The sequence below is a fragment of the Lissotriton vulgaris genome, chromosome 7 (assembly GCF_964263255.1).
Source record: "Lissotriton vulgaris chromosome 7, aLisVul1.2, whole genome shotgun sequence".
Taxonomy (NCBI): domain Eukaryota; kingdom Metazoa; phylum Chordata; class Amphibia; order Caudata; family Salamandridae; genus Lissotriton; species Lissotriton vulgaris.
In genome coordinates, this window is record NC_141695.1 from 1,452,341,710 (window position 1) to 1,452,363,505 (window position 21,796).

The following is a 21,796-nucleotide window of genomic DNA, read 5'->3' on the forward strand; positions in this document are numbered from 1 at the left end:
CTCTCTCAACTGGGGTTATTTCCTCAGTGGCATTTCCTACCGCTAGGGATCGGTAAATTTTGTCTATCTTGTCCTTCAAATAATTTGCCAAGTCATTGCATAGCGTTTGTGTAGGAGTGATAGAGGGTGTGTTTACTTTAGGGTTTGTGAACTCCTTCAGGATTTTAAAAAGCTCCCTGGAAGAATTTGCAGACCTAACTGATCTCTTCTGGCTTGGTTACAGTTTTTTAAGTATACTTTATGTATATCTTTAGGCTATCACAGCCATGTATTTCTGAACTTTGCTGTCTGCTCCACTTTGGAGATTTTCCGAGTTAATTTATGCACTGAAGAACACAGCAATTTGGGGGAAAAACACAAAGTCATGGAGTCGTACTGCGGTCTGGAGCGCAAAACTAGGATCATGATACGGCCCCTTGAGGGGAAAATCTGTTGACAGCTGGGTTTGTGTCCACTGAGGGGTATAGAAACAGATTTAGCATTTATGAGAGATAATATTAGATCCAGTGATGATTTTAGATCTTTCCCTGCCTATTAAACTGTGGACCATGCCGGCTTGCTTGTGAGACTCGCAAAGATGTGACTCCAAGGGACCACTTTTGTGTGTTAAGTCATATCTTGAAAATAGCTCCCAGATCCACAACATTCATTTCAAAGTGCCCCCATTCAGTGTGTGGCACCTCAGAGATCATCGTATTCTCTGATGTTGTATATATATGTTTAGCCCCCTCCAGACTGATTAGAGGTTCTGGCTGTCAGGCGCTGTCTTATTTTAGGAAATGAAAGCTCTCGGCTCTGCAACAAATCTAAGAGATTGTCTAGCAGTTATCCAGCAATCGATGGTCCAAAATTGTTTGAAACTGTATGCTGAAAGGACAGATTTCTTTTTTTTGGGTAACTATAAGATTCTTTGGAGTGGCAGTCTGTCGCTGACCATTATGGCTGAAAAACTCACCTTATTTCCCAATGTCTTTTGGGATACATTTATTGATATTGTCCAGAGTGTCCTCTTAAGGATTCTTGGGGCCCCAGACTAAACATATTATGGCCCCCCCTTTTCGGAACAACTTTGAATTTGAAATCTTGAATCTGAAAATCAGAGACAAAGTTAGAAGTAGAGGATTTAGAGAGGTTCTAATTGCAAAATCAAGAGTGAAAGAAATATCAGATTGCTAGGGGCCCCTTGCAAGTCTATAGCCCACTTTGCCTATTCATTAAAATATCTCTGCGGTCCAAACTCTACTATAGCAACTTAGTATGTTTTAGGCCTTCCTGCTTACCAGCTTGATAGGCCCCAGCATGTGTCAGGATGGCAATTAAATTGGATTAATTTGGTCAAGTTATCCCAGCAAGGAGAAATCTCCATTGGTACCTGGTCAAGCTCAGACTCCTGTTGAAGACTAATTCTTGGCAGAACTCACAGAGGTACAAAAAAACTCTGCAAGGTTCTATCGAATTCCACGAATGGGCAGCAATAGGCACTTTGCTGAGTGCCTTACTAGCAACAGAAAATTGCGCTAGGGGATGGCAAATCTCACTCGCACTAACCAACTTACCATTAGAGAGCCGTGTGTGAGGAAAAGCTCCACCACAAAGCGGTTGTCGGAATTTAACCGGACAAGTGTAACGGGGAGTGGCCAAAACTTCGCCGATTCAGCTGGAGGAGCAGAATATATAGCCTACCCCTATTGAAGACCCCTTTATCTTCCTATGGTTTTGTCAGTTCTGGCTTGGTGAATCGTGCTACACTTTCAACCACTGACGCCCCGAGGGTAATTACAGCAGCCTAGGAACAAAAAATCTCACTGTAGAGGGGTGCACCTTTTGCTTCTTCGCCCCTAAACTATGGGACCACCTCCTCAGATGCCACTGAGTTGTGTATGTGAACTATATAAATAAATAAATCTATCAATACATCATTAATTACTGCGAGGTGAGTAGTGTTGCTGGAAGGGCTTCATAAATGACCAATCCACATTCCAGTAACAGTGGAAGTATTTTGATCATATTGTGTAGAGGAAAAATGTCTGGTAACGAGATAACTTTTTTTTCTCACAAGTGAGCTGCAGATTTGTAATCAGTCTAAGTGCCAGAGCTTGCAACCTTTCAGCTGTTGAACAAACACTAACCGACTGAACCATCTTGCAAAATAAAGACACGAAAAAATGTAAACCATTTACATAGTGTCACCAAAAAACAGTAAATAGCCTCTTAGATTCCGTTTACAATAGATGGTAACAAATGAAATTCATTAAATTATCTTAAACCTGGGACTACGAAAAGCTAGATGTTTTTAATTTTTTAATTATTTAATGCGATTTTATATAGCGCAAACTTTACCGAATGGTGTCGGAGCGCTTTACATAAGAACTAGTTGCAAAACTTAAGGACTTAGGATTACATGTGTTACATAAAAGATGCAAACAGAAAAAATTGCATATGTACAAAATGTAAAGTCACACAAGGAAGAGATACAAACAAATAGAAAAATTGTAAATATACAAAAAGTAGAGTCACTCAAGTAAGAGATACAGATGGATATACTCTAAGAGTCACATAGGAATGGTAGAGAGTACAAAGGTCTACTGCATATACTAGTGATTAGAGTTATCTCTATATACATATATAAATAAAGTGGATTTTCTCAGGTCAAGACCCAGCAGAGTTCCATTAACCCCTTCGCAGCTGGGCAAATTCCCATGCTGTGCTGGGGGGCGGGGGGGGGGGGGCGCGCACAGCGCCCCTGTGCTCATGACGAGGTAAGCTCGTCATGAGCCACGGTGGTCGTGTGCTCATGACGAGCTGAGCTCGTCATGACCACACCCGTTTCTTTAGAACGTTCGCAGAGCAGGGGAATTTGCCCAGCGTGCGAGCGTTCTAAAGGTCATGACGAGCTCAGCTCGTCATGAGCACACGAGCAACGTGGCTCATGACGAGCTGAGCTCGTCATGAGATTTGAAGGGGTTAAGTGGGGTCGGAGGGGAGATGCAGTCACAGCACCAAGGGAGGGTGGGAGAGATGCAAGGGTATGGAGAAAAGGCAAATCAGAAAAAGGAAGAAACATTTGAGGATCGTCAAAGAGGAAATTAGGGGAAAGGGTTAAAGGACGAGGGAATGGACAAGGTGGCGGGTCAGGGTCCAGAGAAAAGCGGCCGCGAGCAGCAGCACAATGGCGGCCAGGACAAAAGAAAAGTAAAGAAGTCCAGGAGAGTCAGTGGCGCAGTTTCTTTCATTCGAATATGGCTGCAGGGCTGCTGCCTGCATCTTGTGTTTTCACGGCCCCGCTGCTTTGTTTTGGGGGAGGGGTGTGTGTGCCCCGAGGGCTGCTCCGCACGGGCCCTCTCTGCTGGCCAGAATTGCGGGGGCTGCTGCAGACGTGGGGTGGCCACACTCGATAAGCCACTGTGGGGTGGGCTGGTATTAACTCAGGTCCCCCTCACAGGTGAAAACAGGTCTCTGAAGAAGGGAGAGCCATCAGGGGTATGTAGCCTCCAACCGGGGCCTCCTCACGAGGTTGTGCAGATTTGCCTGACCACCACCATCTTAAGGTCTGTTCGTTCAAGGTGATTCCTGGTGACCCACTGGAGTGTAGGGGGAGCCCCCCTCTTTTCTCCGTACCTGGCGTTGTCAGCAGGAGAGGTCATCATGAGCCTCCGCACGACAGGGGGCTCCCATCCGTAAACCGGGGCGGAAGCTGGGGGATCGCAGCTTACGTCGTGGGCGCCAAGAGGACCAGGCACTACCCTTCGTCAGTTGAAATGCCCTCTGAGGCTAAGTAAGAGCGATCACCGGAACCCTCGTCCTCGTCAGCGGCCGCGCGGCCCCCGTAGGTCCCAGTGCCGCAGTGAACGTCTCGGCAACAAAGCTTGGCAAGATCCACCATCTTGGCTCGTGCCCCGGGCTCCGGCGCCAGGAACGGTCTCAGCTCTCACGCCTCATCAAGGGGTCCAAACTTGCCACCAGGGAGCCCCCGCAGCTCCGGGCGCCTCAGGACTTCAGGCGACCTGACCAGATGTCCTGTGTGAGGACTTCTTAACAAACACACAGAATCACCCCTCGCCCCCTACTGTCATGTGCATTATCCACTCATTACTCTGAGAGGGACTAGAACCCTGTAGCAGATGGATTTCTCCAATAATTCATCTTAAAAGCATTGTAACTTCAATGCCACATGCACATCTTTGCAACAAGTATTTTAACGCTCGGATCTCTCTTTTTGGAATTGGAGTTTGCATCCTGCAGGTTACACACTGGTGTCTACAGTAAATGCATTAATGTAAGGAGTTGTCATACTACGGTAAGGACATGTGGCCTGCATCTGCATATAAATTAACCTACAGTGGCTTCATTAACCCGCTGAATGATCTCACTGGGAATACACTATGTGATTGTAGTTCGAATATACCTATCTGCAGCCGTTGCATTCGCCCACTGAGCTGCATTTTGATATAAGGGAAACCCTGTGAATTCATCGGAGCGCTGAGATGTTGAGGAAAATCAGTGCGTGCAATCTAAGCTTGCCGACGCCTGAAGGGAGCAGAGGGCAATGCAATGGCAGGAATCGTCTCGTACTCAGAGCAAAAGTTACCATAGCAACGGGAGAAAACACCCATAGTAAATGTACGACCCCATTCAAATAAAACAAAAAGGCCAACGGCAAGTGCCCTGCCCTCCTTTAAAAAAAACTGAAATCTCTCACTTGTGGAAAGTGCGCTACTGCTTTTTACAAAAAGTCACACACAAACCAAACAAACGTCACATCGACTCAAGAGTAACACTCCTCCAAATGTGTCCTTGTGCTGATAGGCGTTAGCATAATAGCAGGGCCAGGCAGTGGTTTAAGTGGGCCAGGTCTTGCTGGTGCTCATACCAGCAGTTCTAAAAGCAGGTGCTGAGGTGGGTCCCTGTTGGGATCTCAATGTTTGCCCTCACCCTCAGGGTGAAAAAACAAATTTTAATTCTGCAGCTGTACCACCCTCCACTGCCTTTGATGTAGCTTCAAAGAGACTGGTTATAGTTCTTTCACAGTCTCATCATTTCAGAACTGAAGCATTTCCAATATCCTACACAACGAAGACATAGGTGTTGCTAATTTATCTTATGCAAACAACAACCATTGGCAACGCCAATAGTCCTAGCTTGTCTGTATTGTGTATCTGGATGCAATGACAGAAGCAGCAAAATATCAGTTGGGCGACACACTAAGCAAAGCATAGATTTTCAGTATATGTGTTTTAAGCCACACCCTTAATTACATTGGCCATGCCCCTTCGAGACCCCCCCCATTCCCCCCACCCCCCCAAGTTTCCATCCCACTTAACGCCCTGACGTCAGGCACATTGCACATTGCACCTATGCCTTAAAACCTCATGGGAACCAACTTCTCACCCAGACTGAGCTGCCACTGATGGCTCCCCAAGGCATACCAGGTGGATGGCTGAATCTTGATGATAGACAGCAATTCATTTTGATTTTATTTCATCATTGATTATTGAAAGTGAAGCAAATGGCAGAATGCAAAGTTGCCCATCTATCTGCCACAGAAATCACACTGCTGTCTTCATCAGCAAGTACATCACAATTCAACTCTTTTTTTAAAAAGGCGATGCAGATATAATCCTGCTGGCTGGTTTTGTTTCTTTTGGAGTGTTTTGTCAGGTGATATTTCCCAGAGCGATGTTTCAGAGGAAAGAGGCAATTTTGTTACGTTTTTGATTTTTTAATTATTCAAAAGAAAACGCTCTTTGAAGCTATTTTTCATCAGCCAGACTGTGTTCCATCTGTTTCAGAAGACATTTCATAGCTTTGTTTTTGAGTTTGGAATTGTTTTTCTTGCTGGCCCCTATAACTCAAGGCACCTGCAATAGAACACCTCAGACACTCAGACTTCAAGTGTCATCTTCTTTCAGAAGTTCTGAGTGCTGCAGGCTGGCTTAACATTTGTATCCTCCCTACCTCTCTAGGCTGCATCTGCTGAGCCTGTTCATCAGAATCTTCTGCAAGTAAGCAACAACCTGTGTTTAAGAAAAACATGCCTCACACCTCAAGTTCAGAGACCACCAATGAGGACTGATATTACAGGGCCGAGGAGTGAGCTCAAGGCGGCTTGGGAGACAACACAGGAACTCCTTTCGACTTTCTGCAATGGCAATGTGGAATTACTGCCTTGAAATATGTAGTATGTTGTATGTGCTCAAACAACACACTTTTTGTCATCTGTGTTGTGAATACTTTTATGTACTTGATTTCAGCAGGGGCCCGGACAGGTAAGAGCGGTGGGGTGGTGGGTCGGGTCAGGGAGGGGGTATTCAAGAGACGACCAATAAGGAAAATTAAGTAAATAACTAATTTTCCCTCCGCGTCGTCTGTTAAAATCCCCCCACACCCGGCCTCACTACCCCACTGCTCTTACCTGCAGGGGCCGATGCTGCTTGATTTGTACGTACAAATCATGGGGCAGATTTTTCATTGAGTTGCGTCACTCCTGAGCCTCGCATTGGGAGCAAGAGCGACACAACAACTATGTCAGATTTATCAAGCCAGGCAAGGCCACCTTGCATGGCCCTGCGCGGCTTGATAAATCTAGAGTAATGCAAAGCAGCACAAATCGCTGCATTGCATTACTCTGCCCCAGGGAGGCATTCAATGGGTGGAGCATGGGTTTTCCCACGCATTCACCCATGGATTTTGGCACCTTCCCAGATTTACCATTACTGGTAGACCTGTGAATGAGTGAAAAGGTCACCTACCGAGGTGAGGCGGAACAATGAGAAATGTCTTTATTTCTCCTTGTGTTTTCCTCTCTCTAATTGTGCTGCACTTTGCAGAAATCTTAGAAAGAGGAACATTTCTCAGGGGATTATTTTTGTGCAGAAAGATGTCCCTTCCTACACAAAAAAAATCATGTCTGCAAAGCAGGCATCCTTGGGTTTCTGGGCAGAAACAGTATGGGAAACCTCAACAGCAAACTACTATGCTTGGTAATAGGATGTATGACGCGTACCGTCACAACACGTGCTTTTACCATGCGTCTTTAACAACGCAAGTCGTTACAACGACTTGCGTTGGGGGGCGCTGATAGTGAATAGTATAATTTACTATTCTAACACCAGTCCCCGTGGATACTAGGGAAGGTGTTGGAATAGTAAATATACTATTCTTTATTCTCTTGCACCCTCCAGCGCAAGTCGTGGTTACGAATTGCGTTGTAACGGACGCGTTGTAAAAGTACTGCGGGGTAACATCCGCGTCGAAAAGGATGTTCCCCTTGGTAATAATGAGAGTTGTTGATCTTCAAATAAATCTTATATCAAGAGGGTGCCACTGACATTTGTGCAGTAACGTCACAGTGCTCATGTGAACATACATGTGGATTACATTGTATATTTGTTGAAAGCACACAATTAACTTCACTGAGACCCCGAGATTTTTTTTGAATACATGTATCAAAAGATAGCATTTACTTTTTGCATTCATGCACAGTAATTTTGCATTTCTTATTGCCAATGCCTATTGAAAGAAATTCATATGTACTACTTATCTAATTGAATAAATCTATGCACGCATTTTGTTTAGGAATCTTGGTACTAGATGTTGAGCAGTATCCTTCTTAATAAATTGAAATAGTGTTGTCAATTAATTAAAGGTAACTGCTGTATTGCTTCACACTATTAATGACCAAATGATAGATGGCACCCTCCTTTTCCTGCCAGTAAAACTAACCCCAGATGGCGAATTGGGCTGCACCTCCTTGTGAGTTAACTCTCAGTAATGCTCAGGTCCTTGAAGAACATGTGAGAGCGAGTTAAAGAGACAGGAAGTGCTGGGTGACAGAACTAAGAGGCATCAGGTGAAATCAAAATTAAACAGCCTTGGTATTCAGCAAACATAGTATTCAATAGCATCAGCAGTGGGGTCCTAAAATAACTTTGAGCTCTACCCTAATTGTTTCATAACTAAGCTCTGAATTTATCTGCTTATAAATAGATATGTTGGAATCGTATTGTTCAGAACCGCAGGATATCTCTTTATCTCTATACACGTGTACCATACACCAAAATACTCACATTGCCATAGAGGCTGAGTTGCTACAAGAAATTGCAGGTTTACAATATAAAGTTAAGGGTGTAAGAAGGAGACAGAAGGGTGTTACTTACTGCACGGGTGCGCTAGGACATGGATTTCATCCACTGCAACATAACCCGGATGTCCCTTCACTGAAACTGCCTCAATTATCACCTGGAATACAAAAAAAAAAACATAATAACCAACCATGTTGGGCGCACCTTTCAAATGGGTGATCTAGGTCTGACCTACCCATGTCTCTTGCCTACCAGACCCCTAGTTGTGACGTCTCATGTTAGCTTCACTGTTTCTGACCTTCTGGCTCACCTAATGTTCTGAAGTTACCAAATGTTGATCAGTCCCAATATTATGTGAGTGAAGTTCAAAAAGTTGGCCTCGACACACCATCAACGTTAATTCCCAGGTAAGGCAAGTGTAGGAAGCAGACTTTGTTTAGTTGATGGGTTACTAATAGTGGATGGTCTATGCAGCGAGTGGAGACCATGTCTGGAGATGAGACATTCTGAACACGTTTCGACCTAATACCCGATTTGCATTCTGCAATTGGCATCCATGCTGAGGTGACCGAAATCTATTACGCACTCTCAGTTGAATGCCTCGCATCTTTCACCATTTAAATCTGTATCTTTTCCTCATTGATTTTGAATGAATGAATGGATGCCTTATTGATTTAAAGGTGTAAGCCTACTATTAGCCCATAACCGAAAATGTTAAGAGGGTCTGCTTCCGGGTCATGCTCCAGTGATTTTCAGTGGGTAAATTCTTTTGGGTTATTAGGATACAATATCTCATGATCTAGGTGCATGAAAACTAGGTGAGTTTCTCAGTCTGAGAAGCTTCAGGAAACTTGTTGTTTTGACTGGAAAACCCAAATTTCTCAAAAAACATTCACATGCTATGAAGGACTCCCACAGTGACGCGGCCTCATTTAGAAAATCATTCAAAGGTAGACATATTGACCCAAACGGATGCTTCCATAAGTTTATGACAAATATGTCCCTGCTTTTTAATATTTAGTTAGTTAGTTAGTTATCCAGTCAGTTAGTCAGTCAGTTAATTAGTTAGTTGTGGGTCAGCTTTTATTATTTTTTAAATACTCAACTAAAACATTTTGAAGGTGAATTTAAAAAGGACATGATGTACTAATTCGATTTGAATTTTTGAAAGAACACATACTTTTCACCCACTGATTCTGCCCATCGTTCGATGTTGCTATTGTCACTAATAAACAACTACTGAGTGGCCTGCTACTCAACCTTGTGAATTATAAGAAAGCAGAACATAACAATACACCAACAGGCAATGTTTTTTTAAAAAAAGGAACAGCCAAAACTTTTCGGTTTGGCAAGAGTTAAGATTTTAGAAGTGCCGTAGAGGGCGTGAGAAGTTCGTAAGTTTTGATTGTAACCGTCAAATATATCTTAGAAAAAACACAAGTGTCACAATGTTCTACATGCTTCCTCATTGCTTTAGTATCTCATTACCAATTTTCAATATTTTGTTAACAAGTATAACTTGACCCATCTTTCTTCATACATTTTAAATCACCCAGACATAAAACTTAAGACAGGTAAGCGGCCCTGTACAGAACAGTCATATGTTAGCTGCGCCATGTGGTTTCACAGCACTAACATTCAAATGGCATCCACTAACTCTTGAAAGAGAAATACTTGGGCTTATTTATGAGCCCCTTGCACCATTGTTGCGTCACGTTGCGTGACTCACCGACGACGCAACCTGCTGTGTAAAATTTACAAGCACACGTAAAGCCATCCTGCGGGGCTTTACATGTGCTTGTCAATCTAGGCCCATTTCACGCAACACATTGCATGTTAGGGGAGTGACATGGGTGTTGCTGTGGGTGTTCCCACACAACACCCATGTCAACTGATGCATTTCAGGATTTACGAGCAATCGTAAATCTGGAAATGCGTTAGGATGCTGCTCCAACCCCAGGGGTGGCGTAGGGCGGTGCGTCGTGGAGAAATGTTTTAATTTCTCTTTGTTTTCTCCTCTTTCAATGTCTGCTGCTTTCTGCAGCACACATTGGAACAAAAACAATCTCCCCACGACGCAGGCACCCGTGAACCATGTGCAAGGGTGCCTGCACCGGCACATGGCAGCAGTTTGTGCGCCAGCGCAGGGAAAGGCACAGAGATGTTGCTGTAAATATGTTGCATGCCTGAGCTTGTAAACTAACGCAGCGTGGCGTAGCAAAATAACTTGCGGCACCGCGCTGCGTTAATTTCCCATGAATAAGCCCCACTACGTTAGGGCTTGGGGAAATCAGGCATTACCACGAACTATATGAAGTTAATAATCAGACACTACACAGAACCTTTCTTGATGCTTAAAGCTCTACACAGCTCTAGTGAAGTGATATATTATCTGATTGCTTGGAGAAAATGAAATGGTGGAGCTGGCAGATTTTGCCTTTCCGGAATTTTCAGTTCAACAAAAGGCTAGGGTTGCATAAATGAAATTGCACGTCATTTGATATCTGATTATATTACTAGGTTAAGCCAATGTTCAACCATTTGGCCTTGATGACCCAGGAGAAAGTACAATTGCTGTAAACTGAAGACAGTTAGCATGACACTGGTGGCCTTTCCATTTTGAACAGGTGCAGCACTGAGTCTGGGCAGGTGTGCATTCAGAATCTTTCCCAAGAGGTTGGCACCTCTCTACCTGTCTAGAGAATAGTTACTTACTCTGAAGCAAGGCTGCTCCTCATAACAATGGCCTACCAGGTGACGCCTACATCTCAATACTTGGTACACTAAAGAATCAACACAAACAGCAGGTTCCAGGAGACTGCAGAAGGACTTTAAGGATGCTGACTTGCAATATCACTTACGCAAGAATGAAGTAAGAAATGTCATAGTCACAAACCCATCTATCTATATATCCATCACAGTAGGTTGAGCTAAGAGAGATAGAAGCTTGCTTGGCTACTGCCATTTTATCCCAGTTCTATGTGGAAGTAAAACTTGCACTGCCCCTGCCCCATTGATACCTATCGTGATGAAAAGTGTGTACTGATGCCTCCCTACCTGTACTCGGAAATTTGGAAGCTAGAAGACTTTCTGCCCAAGGTACCTGTTCTATGTTGACAAGTGTTTCCACTGCTGCTGCTCCATCTTATAAAAATACAAAGGATATTTTGAAGGCATTTTTGCATGCCATGTCAAGACCAGTCAGAAGATTTTCTGGACCCTGGGAAAAGCTTGTTGGGGCCTTGACCTTGAGAGCCTAATTTCAATCAGGAGTTCCAAGCGTGACCAAACAGTGTGACCCTGGGCAATTACTTTTCTTGGCTCTGCCTCCTTCAGTGCTCATCACATTTGAGAGCACATTGAAATAATTCAGCTCAGGATGTGCACTGTGTATATGGTTTATTAGACCAAGTGTTACCCCATCAATAACAACAATAAAAGCCTTGTACAGAAAGCACCAGCTAACTTGCCTCTTGGTCAGTAGTAAAACTGTAATCAGAGCAGAAGAGGGCCGAATGTGATACCCATCCTGGATCTGAATTGCACAATGTCCAGCCGAATCGTATGCAGGTAAGAGCGACGGGGCGGTGGGGGTAGTGGGGGGATTTTGACGGACGATGCTGAGGGAAAATTAAGTAAATAATTAATTTTCCCTCATTGTCTGTCCAAATCCACCCCACCCAGCTCCTTTGCCTCACCGCTCTTACTGCATGAGCCCTGGCTGATAATGTCTTATGAGGAATTGGTTTCAATCCTGGCATCCAAGCTTGACCAAACAGCGAGCCCTTGGGATATTACTTTTCATCACTGTGCCTCATTTCCATGTTCCTTACATCTGCAAGCACCTTCAAATAATTCAGTTGAGGGCGTACACTGTACAACAATCTGTCTCATGTATGGTTTAATGGACCATAACTTTGTTCCATCTATAAAAGTAAAGGCTTACAGGAGAACAAAACAAATACCTTGCCTCTTGAGTCATTAACACAATCATCACAGCAGAAAGAATTTGGCTCACTAATCCTAATAAATGCCACCCAGTTCAGTGATATAGTCTCAAGTGCTGAAGTGAAACAATCCAAATGACACTTTTTAAGTAAAAGTTCATACTTCAACTATAATTAAAGCGGGAGTCAGACACTTTTGCAGCAGGGCAGGAAGTCCTGAGTGAGCAGTTCTCTTTAGCCTTTGATCCACTTTTTCCCCCGAAGAGAATACAACACAGACGAGGCCACCGAAAATTAATGGATCCAGCAATCACTGCTTCACTTTTACTGCCCAACTGGCAGAGGTAGTGCTTGGGTATTGAGCCTGTGGTTCCCGGTCTCAAGGTCTAAGCACTCCCATTCCACATCCTCAGTTGAGAAAGTGTCTTTTCATCGTGGGCATAGACCGGCATATGTTGCAGGCTACGCTCACAGTGGCTCACCCTGTGAAACTTTCCGCCTGTGCAGACAGCCTCTTCAATAGTAATTTGCGGGCCCTTCAGAAATTTAGCCCAATAACCCTTTGCTCCTCTTCTTCTGAGACTGGTGAACATACCCTATGAAGCAGGGATTGTTTTACAATATGTGATGTATGATACCTATGTTCCCGGGGAAGTCATCTGACCCCACATGGGCAATATTTGAACACCAAAATTGGTTAATGAAAAAGTGAAGTAGGTTTCGTTGCTTGGTCCCCATTTTTAATCTTGTGGAAGGGGCACACCTGTAAAAACATTTTAGCTCACTCAGATGAAATTTTAATATACGTTTCTCAGTTTAACAAAGCGAAACTTTAATGCCAACAAAATTAACATTACTGCGCCCACACTAGGTCTGTTTGAGGAGAGCGTACAACGGTCCTTTAAATGCTCTCACCCTGTCTCGTAGCGAGGTGTGGCTCACTGGTTAGAGGCAGCAGACCCGGAGGCTGAGAACGGCCCGGGACCAGGGTTCGATTCCCGACGCGGCAGGGTCGAGGACCAGGGTCAGCGGACTGATAATTCTCGCCTCGGTGCCCACTTTGGGCAGTGATCACACTCGGTAACTCTGGGCATTAAGCTTGCCTCATCGCTACAACGGCCCCCCACAGACGCCGGGGATGCCTGGCTTCACCTTGGAGATACCCAGCATGGGACCATCTCACAGGGAAAGCCAGGACGGGTTCCCCAGCGGTCATTCGCGCCAGGATACTCCGGTAGTAATTGAGCGCGCTACAAAACACCTTACATTTACATTTACATTTACATCTTGTGTGTGTTAGCTACGTGTATTATACCAGTCGCATATGTAGCAGAGAAATAAGTGATTAGTACACAATATGAAAGAGATGCAGCTAGACGAGGTGTAGTAGTCACATATTGTACTCAGTGGTGGGTACTTAAAAGTTGAGACTGTATGGCTAAGAGAAACACAAAGTCAGGATTTAAAATACAACACAGTGTTTAGTGTTGTGTGTACAAATAAAAAGGTTATTACTACCCAAAAGAAATTGTTTTAGGACTTTAGAATAATGACACTTTGAGAAAGAAAATAAGGTTCTAAACTCAAATTACATGCAGCTCCATGATGCCTGCTCATAGCTCACTGTGCTGTAGGAGAAGGATTGCAGCTCATGAAAGTAAAAACAAAGGGGCATATTATCAACAAATAGCGATATTTATCACTAAGTAGGCTTAGCGGCAATTTTTTTATCGCCGAGCATCACCGGATTTTATCGCTGAGATATTGTGCTATTAGCAACGTTTATCTCAAAAGCGATAAAATTCCCGGCGATAGCGGCAAAATCCGTGAATCTCGCTGAGAATACAGCGATATTCATGCATTATCGCGTTCAGGGTCTTAGCCATTATATCCACCTCCCATTGGATATAATTGCTAAGAACTGGTCTGAGCAGGCGTTAGTTTTTGGAGATATTCGCGCTTAGCGCAAATATTTCCATCGCTACGCCTGTGTTGGTAATAGGCGATAGCGATGTTAGCGACTGCTTTCAGTCGCTAACAGGTTGGGTACGCCCACTTTGCATGTCATTAGCGATAAATATCGCTGACATGCAAAGCGGGCTCCAAACCGCTCGCTATCGCCTACAAGCTGTCGCTAACTGCTGTTAGCGACAGCTTGCTAATAGGGCGATTGAATTATCGCCCCCCTTGATAATATGTCCCAAAGTTTCTCTGCATCGAAGGTAGTAACCCTCTTAAAATATCTTATTGAAATACAAATCTCGGATCTGTTTGTAACACAATGTTCTGTGCAGCACGCAGATACATCCTCTATGCTATTTTTTTGTTAACATATTGACTGGTGAAAACGCACATCTCTTCAGACAGTGCCTTATCCACCAGAGTTACTATCCCTCGAAAATTGCTACTCATACACAGATTTCTGTATCAGGAGCCTTAACCCTGTAAGATCATTTAAAATGCAGCATCTTTGTAACCAGTTAAGGAGACCAGAACAGATACACTCTCACTGTTGTCTTTGTTGCCAATGTATTTGATGCAGTGTTTTAAAAAATAAATGTATATTTTGACTCAGACTTTGTGTATCATGACTGTTTCCCATGTGATTACACTCCCTTTCTGTTGCCACATCTTGACTCTCAATGTATGGGTTCTCAGAATAAGCATTTTTACAATTTCAGCACTGTGTGTGATGTTTCTTCTACTACCGCCACCAGGCCATATCTTATTATTTGTGTCAGTTAAGGTTCTCTGCTGATGGCCCTGTTTAACCTTTGTTGTGTCATGCTTATTTCAACATATGATGTAGTAATTGAGTGTACGCTTACACTATATGTGATCAGAGTTTACTTTGTTTTTGGTTTCATGAGTCAAACAAGCAGTTTTTGAAATTAAGTAGGTGATTTTGTAAAATTTTAAAACATAGCTGACAAATGACTCTCTGTCATGTAGACCACCACCAGACTATCCTGCCATTTAGCCCAAAAACATATTGTATGCTGATGTTTTGAGCTTGTTAGACCTGTCATACTTAGAGTTGTCTTTCCCCCAACGTTTTTCCTTTTTCCTCTTGCCGCTATGTTTTGCTGATTCTTTTTGCTGGTCTTAGGACCACTACTAACCAATGCTAAAGTGCATGATGACATTAGGTTATACTTGATTGACATATTTGTAGTACTGGTAATTCACTTGTGAAGTGGTATAAAATATACCCAGGGCCTGTATACTTGCTATCACATGCTAGGAGTAGGCTGCAGAACCGATTGAGCCACGCACAGAAGTAGCCTTTTAATTTTGTTTCAGGCCTGCCACTGCAGTGCTTGAGTGTGCAGTTTACCACCACTTCGATTTGGAATTTAAGACTACTTGCCGAGCTTTAAACTCCCCTTTTATTACATATAAACCACCCATAAGAAAGGCCCTAAGTAACCCTAAGGGCTGGGTGCCATGTACAAAAAAGGTAGGACATGTACTTGCATGTTTTACATGTCCTGCTAGTGACAAACAACCTATTTAATGTTTCGCTATTGTGAGGTCTACCCCTGTTATAAGCCAGCACTGGGAATTCCTTGATACACTTTTAAGCTGTAATTCTTGATCAGAGAGGAGTAGCTTTTTCATGTTTCATAGGTTTGGAATGGTAATTATAAATCCTCCTTACTGGTGAAGTTGGATTTAACATGACTGTTTTAGAAATGCCACTTTTAGAAAGTTGACATTTCTCTGTACTTACTGCTGTTTGTACCTGACAGTCTGTCTCCAATACACATCTGGGTTGCATGACCAATACACTTTCTGTATTGCCTCTAGACAGTCACAAACAAAAGAAGATGAGGCTCATCTGCATTCTGATGGGTCTTTCTGATCATGGAGCAATTGGAGGGCCTGACACTTACACTTCAATAGGTCCACACACAAAGCACTGACTTACCCCCCACAGATAGCCTGACAGGCAGGATGGGTTGGAAGGGATCCTTGAGCCCTTCATAGAGTTTTTTTCAAGTCCCCCACTACATCACAGGCACTTTTGGGTATATGTACTAGGTCTCCAACCCCATAAATTCAGACACTACTGGATCTTGAACTGAACCTCTGTTAGAAGGACTGCTGTGCCGCTTAAAGGACTCAACCTGACTGCTTTTCTGCTTGTTTCCCTGCTGCCTGCTGCTCCCTGACTCTGCTGAAGAAGAACTTGACTCTACCTTCCCTCCAAGTTATATCCAATGACTTGCTAGCTTGCCTCTTGTTATCTGAAGTCTGGGGGATTCAAAAAACTTCCTGCAATTCTGTTGGTGCTGTTGGACTATGCCTTCTGGGAGTCCTAGCCTTGCTTGTGGTGCCCCCTCCAAATTCTGGGCCACAGCTGTTTTGCTACAACATTGATGCATTGTCACCATTATGCCGATCGGAACCGAAGCAGTGCCTTTCAATGCTGATACACTGCCAATCTGAGGTCCTGACTTTGAGGCTCAGCTTCGGCGCATTGACCCGACTGTGAGGTACAATGATAATGCAGCGCCAATCGAAGATCGTGACCATGAGGCTCGAATTTGACGCATTCACCCGACTCCGTGAATCAGAATCAACACATTGCCTTCACTGCGTGGAGAAGTTTGACACATTTTGTCGCTTGCGACCAAGGAAGGCGCTTTGTTTACTGGGGCCTGCATGGGTTCTGTAGCTGGTCTGCACTTCGACAAGGTTGGCGCAAAGTTTGACTTTGTCCCTGTCCATCATGACCTAAGGTAACCCTTTTAGCGCTTCTTGCTCCTAATAGCTTTACTACATTTATTCATTTAAAATTCAATTTCTCAACTTCTATTCATTGGATTTTTGCCATTTTGGTCTTGTTTTCTTTATATTATAATATTTGATTTTTCAAAACCTGTGTTGAGATTGTTGTGGTGTATTCATTGTGCTACTATGCGTGTTGCACAAATACTTTACACATTGCCTCTTTAGATAAGCCTGACTGCTCTTTGCCAAGCTACAAGAGGGTGAGCACAGGTTATCTTTTAGCATGTGCTTAGATTACCCTGACTAGATTGGTGATTCATGTCTGGCTTGGGTGTACTCCTCAGACAACCATAAATCCCATTTCTAATAGAGCTTATGATGTAATTGTTAAAATCAAAACCACAAGCCTATGTTGTAGTGTGAAAGAGCAGAGCTTTTTTCTTGTAGGCTATTATGTGATAATATCCAGTGGGTAAGAAGGCTGAGATAGCCTTTTAAATGCAAATGCCTGCTAATGGATTAAAATTAACACTCCCTGTAAGCGTTCATTAGTTACCAGAACAATGCAAACAGTAGAAGTTTGTTGTGTCTAAGGAAAAATAATGGCTTGTCACCCCCTCTTTCAGAGCAAATCCTTCTTCTAAAGTTGGTGTAATTCAGGTGGCGTGCATACAATACTACTGTAAAGCACCGTGTGATGGACAAGTGCAGCACATGCTGCAGGTGCTGCCCCATGAGTGCCGCCAGTGTTTGGTAACCAGATGTCCCGGTTTTTCCAAAGGTTTTCCTAGCATCCTACAATGTTTGCTAAATACATATCATTTATTTTGAGAAAGGGCCAGGTGAGCATGCACATGAATAAAAATACTGTGTATGCTTACATTTCCATCAACCCTCTGATCACACCATGGACAAAAGTTCAGTTTCTTAAAGTGTTACCTGCTGTGCTGCGTCTAATCTATCATGCAGCACAGCAGATTTTAATGAGGGGTGAATCTGTGTCAAAGGATCCAGTCAGCTATTGCCTAGTTTTACCAACCAGCAATGGGTATTTCATATTATTATCAGGCCAGTTTTAACAGGGACTGCACACTTCTTTGTAACAAGTAAGAAAATAATCTGTCCATATTTTTGGATTCATTGAGCAGAATGTCAATAATTCCCTTTATGGATCCTTGGACATATGTCTCCCACCTTCCACTCCCTCTCATAGAAACACAAATTGAAGCTTATCCAGTCCTATGTTTTTTTTTCTGGTCTTTGTAGTCTTGCTGCATCCATCTAAAATAGTGTTAATTTCTGTAGGGTTTCTATTGGTTGCATGAATGGAAAAAAACTCATAAATAACACTTTATGAGAAAACATGAAAGTGGTGAGTGGTGTGGGCAGAGGTCTGTCAAATGAGACAAGAAGACACTGCGGGGAAGTTGTTAGACCTGTCAGCCTTAGGGCGATCTTCCTCCAAGCAGTGTGTCTTCACTCCTCCTGTTCTCCTGGATTTGTTTTGTTGGCCTTAGAACTTGGCACACTTTACCACTGCTAACCAGTACTAAAGTGCTTGTGCTCTTCCCTTTAAACATGGTAAAATTGGCTTACACTCAATTGGCACATTTAATGTATTTGTAATTCCTTAGTAAAGTGGTCAACACAGACCGACAGGGTCTGTAAATTCAGTGCTACTAGTTGGCCTGTAGCACTAATTGTGGCACTCACGTGAGTAGCCATTTAAACATGCCTAAGGCCTACCATTGCAGCCTGTGTGTGTAATTTTAAAGTGCCATTTTGACCTGGCAAAACAAACCTTTTTCCAGGCCTAAACCTTCCTTTTTAATACTCAAAGGTTATCCCTAGGTTAAGTCTTAAACAGCCCATAGGGAGGAGTTTCTTATATTTTCAAAAGGTTGGGCATGTACGTTTATGTTTTACATCCTGGCAGTCAAAAACTCCTGCATTTTTTCATCACTACTGCAAAACCAACCTCTCCTATAGGATAACATTGGGTTACCTTATTACCTTTAATAAGTGATAACTTCTGATTGGGAGGAGGTAGGGAAGCCATGTTTGGTATCGGAGGAATTGTAATTTAAAACCCCCTTCAATGGGAAAGTCTGATTTTAAGTCACAATTCTGAAAATGCCACTTTAAGAAAGTTGCCATTTTCTTGACCTAACTATTCGGTGCCTGCAGCCTGTTCCTGGGTCACATGAGTAGGTGTAGTTGGCTGTTGTGTATTTGTCCTAGACATTATCGTGAGTCTGAGCGTTATGTTAATGGGCCATCCTGGCTTGATGAAGGACTGGGGATGTGACATCCCACACTTGCACTTCAAAGGCACTGGCCCAGCTTATACCAAAGGACTTCAAACTAGCCTATTCAGCCCCCAGATAGACAGGGACCAGGGCAGGGAGGCAGGAAACAGCGGACACTTCTGCAGGGAAAAAAGTCCAGAAACTTCTCCCATTTCAAGTGGACACCAAGTATAAAAAGGGGACCCTCTGACCCATGCTTCAGTAGACACCTGGACCTGTGGATACTACAGAAGAAGGATGCCCTGCTGATTGAGGCCTGCCCTGTTTTCAGAGAAGGAAGACTGAACCTGCTCCCTTCATTCTAGGCTGAGTGACTGTAAGGGTCAGCTGACTGACATCTTGTGTTAGCTACAGGGACATAAGCTATAGAAGCCTCTCTGCAACTGCCCAGCTGACCTGCTGGTCTGGACCTGCCTGGATCTGCATCTGGATCTGCCTTAGCCCTATTAGCCTTTGCTGGAGTTAGTTCCTGACCCCCATGTTGTACCTCCTCAGGTCCTAGGCACTTGGCTTCTATCAGAGAGAGCTTCTTCTAGCCTAACTGAATGTTCCTTCAAATCTGGGGTGAAGTTACGTGAAGCCCAGCAAACCCTCACTGCACAGCTGAAAGCTTCATTAAAATGACGCAGAGTGAGTGAAGTCCTGCAAAACCTTGCAGCACAGATTCATCGGAACCAACACATTATGATGCAACTTGATGCCAGAGTTTACATCGCAGTTCTCACATCTCCTCATTGTAACCGATTCAGTGCAACACACCTTGATGCACTGCATCGCAGCCCTTTTAGCTCTTCAGAACGGACACCTGACAGCACAAAGTCTCGCAAGCAGTGCTGCACAGAACGCACACAATAGACATAAGGTACAAGCCTCAGTGGGCCAAACTTGGTCCTGTGCTCGGCCTGTGCAATATCTTGGTCGGCCTGAACTTGCAACTTTGTCATGGTCCAGTGTGACCTGATACGCTCAGTTGGCGCTTAGCACCTTATGGGGTTAGTTTTATCTAAATCTTTACAACTGCATACCTCCAGCTCTACTGATTGGATTTTCGTTGTTTTGATCTGAAACAATGTATTAAATTCTACTCTATTTTGCTAAATTGGAATGGGATTTTCTTGTGTGGAATTTTCACTTTATTTTTGTTTGGGCGTGCTGCAGAAATACTTTACACATTGTCTGTAAGTTAATCCTGACTGCTTTTGTGCTGACTATCAGAAGGTTAAGCAGAGTAAATGTAGTGATTTTTGTGGCTCACACTGACTTGAGTACTTGAGTAGCGTTTACCACCCCTCAACCAACAACTCAATTTCTCCCAGACATAGAAAGAAAATTATGAAAATTTTAAAAATGGGCAGAGTGTGAAGCAAATAGAAAGAGTTCGGGGCAAAGAGAGAGAAATAAAAAAGTATTTAACCAGAAAAAGATAGCTACCAAAAACACGGAGAGGGAAGGAAGGTTTGAAAGAAGAGTGCAAGGAAGGAATGATGACAAGAATGAACCATGAAATGATTGAGTGAAATGTAGAAGGAAGAGGAAAATGAAAGAATAGTGGATGTAATATTGATGAAAGAGAAGGATAAAAACAAGTGAACTTTTGCAAATTGGGTAAATAGTGGCTTTGCCTTTGGTTTTTAGCCATGCTGCACAGCATCCCCAATGCTGTTCAACATAGTTAAAGAATTTAAAAAAACGCTTGGACATGGCCGTTCGCATTATTTTGTAGGTGGTGTACCATGCATACATGCACCTACAAAATGATGTAGGTGCTTTTTAAAAAAAATGGTGATTCATATTGGATCAGTAATGAGAAGAAAAAAATGTGCAAAAGTGTTTTTTAAAAGTGGGCGGGAGAAGCAAATCGGCATGGGCACAAGCAAAACTGACAGTGCAGGTTTGGGGAGGAGAAGCAACAGCCAAGAGAGCAATGTGGAGTGGCTTGGGGAGAAGTACATGAGCTAACAGGTAACAGGGGTATGGGGATGGAGAGGAGAAGCAACGGGAGGGAGGAGGGCAGGGGCTGAGGATGAGATTCAACAGGAAAAAGTGCAACTTGGATAAGGCAGTTGAGAAGCACACCTGCGAGAAAGCAATGAGTAAGTACATTAGGGTGAGTGCAGCATGGAGGGGGAGAGAAAACCACACAGATGACAGAGCAACACAGAGTACAGGTGGAGAGAAATATATGAGGGAGACAGCTGAAAAACATGCACCCATACAGCACTGAACTGAAACGAAAAAAAGTAGTGCTTGAAAAGTAGGCAGTGGTAGCATGGAAGCCTGTCAGTCAAATGAGAAGGTAAACAGGCTATGCTTCATGGAGAAACAACCCCAAGATTGACTAGCTAGGAAACAAATAAGAAGCAGGCAAATGAGAGTGACACGAAAGCCAACCACTGGTAAGCATTGTGTGGGCTCCAAGCCCCCGTATGTCCTACATAAGCTTAAATAGGTCTTGCAAAAGACAGTGCTTGTGCTGCCTAGTAGGCGAGACCTAAAAAGGATCAAATAAAAGGGAAATGATGGGTTAATGAAAGGATGAACAGATTGAAAACAGAAAGAATTGATGGATGGTAGGGTGAAAATATGGGAAGAAGTAAGAATGACTGAAGTGTAAAATGGTGGATTTGTGAAAGGATGGATGGAATTTGAAACAATGGCGGTATAAATCTATGAAAGGAAGATGTTTAAGTTAAAGGGAACTCTTCTAGATAATTTCAGGCAT

General features: G+C 43.4%; 1 protein-coding gene across 1 annotated transcript in view; it reads right to left on the bottom strand.

Moving 5' to 3' along the window:
- PTPRT (protein tyrosine phosphatase receptor type T) overlaps positions 1-21,796 on the bottom strand; it is a 1,692,228-nt gene that overhangs the window by 1,188,663 nt on the left and 481,769 nt on the right. Inside the window, exon 4 of the mRNA XM_086932257.1 lies at positions 8,157-8,238. Coding sequence (XP_086788383.1) covers positions 8,157-8,238 — 82 coding nt within the window. The remainder of the gene's footprint in view (positions 1-8,156; positions 8,239-21,796) is intronic.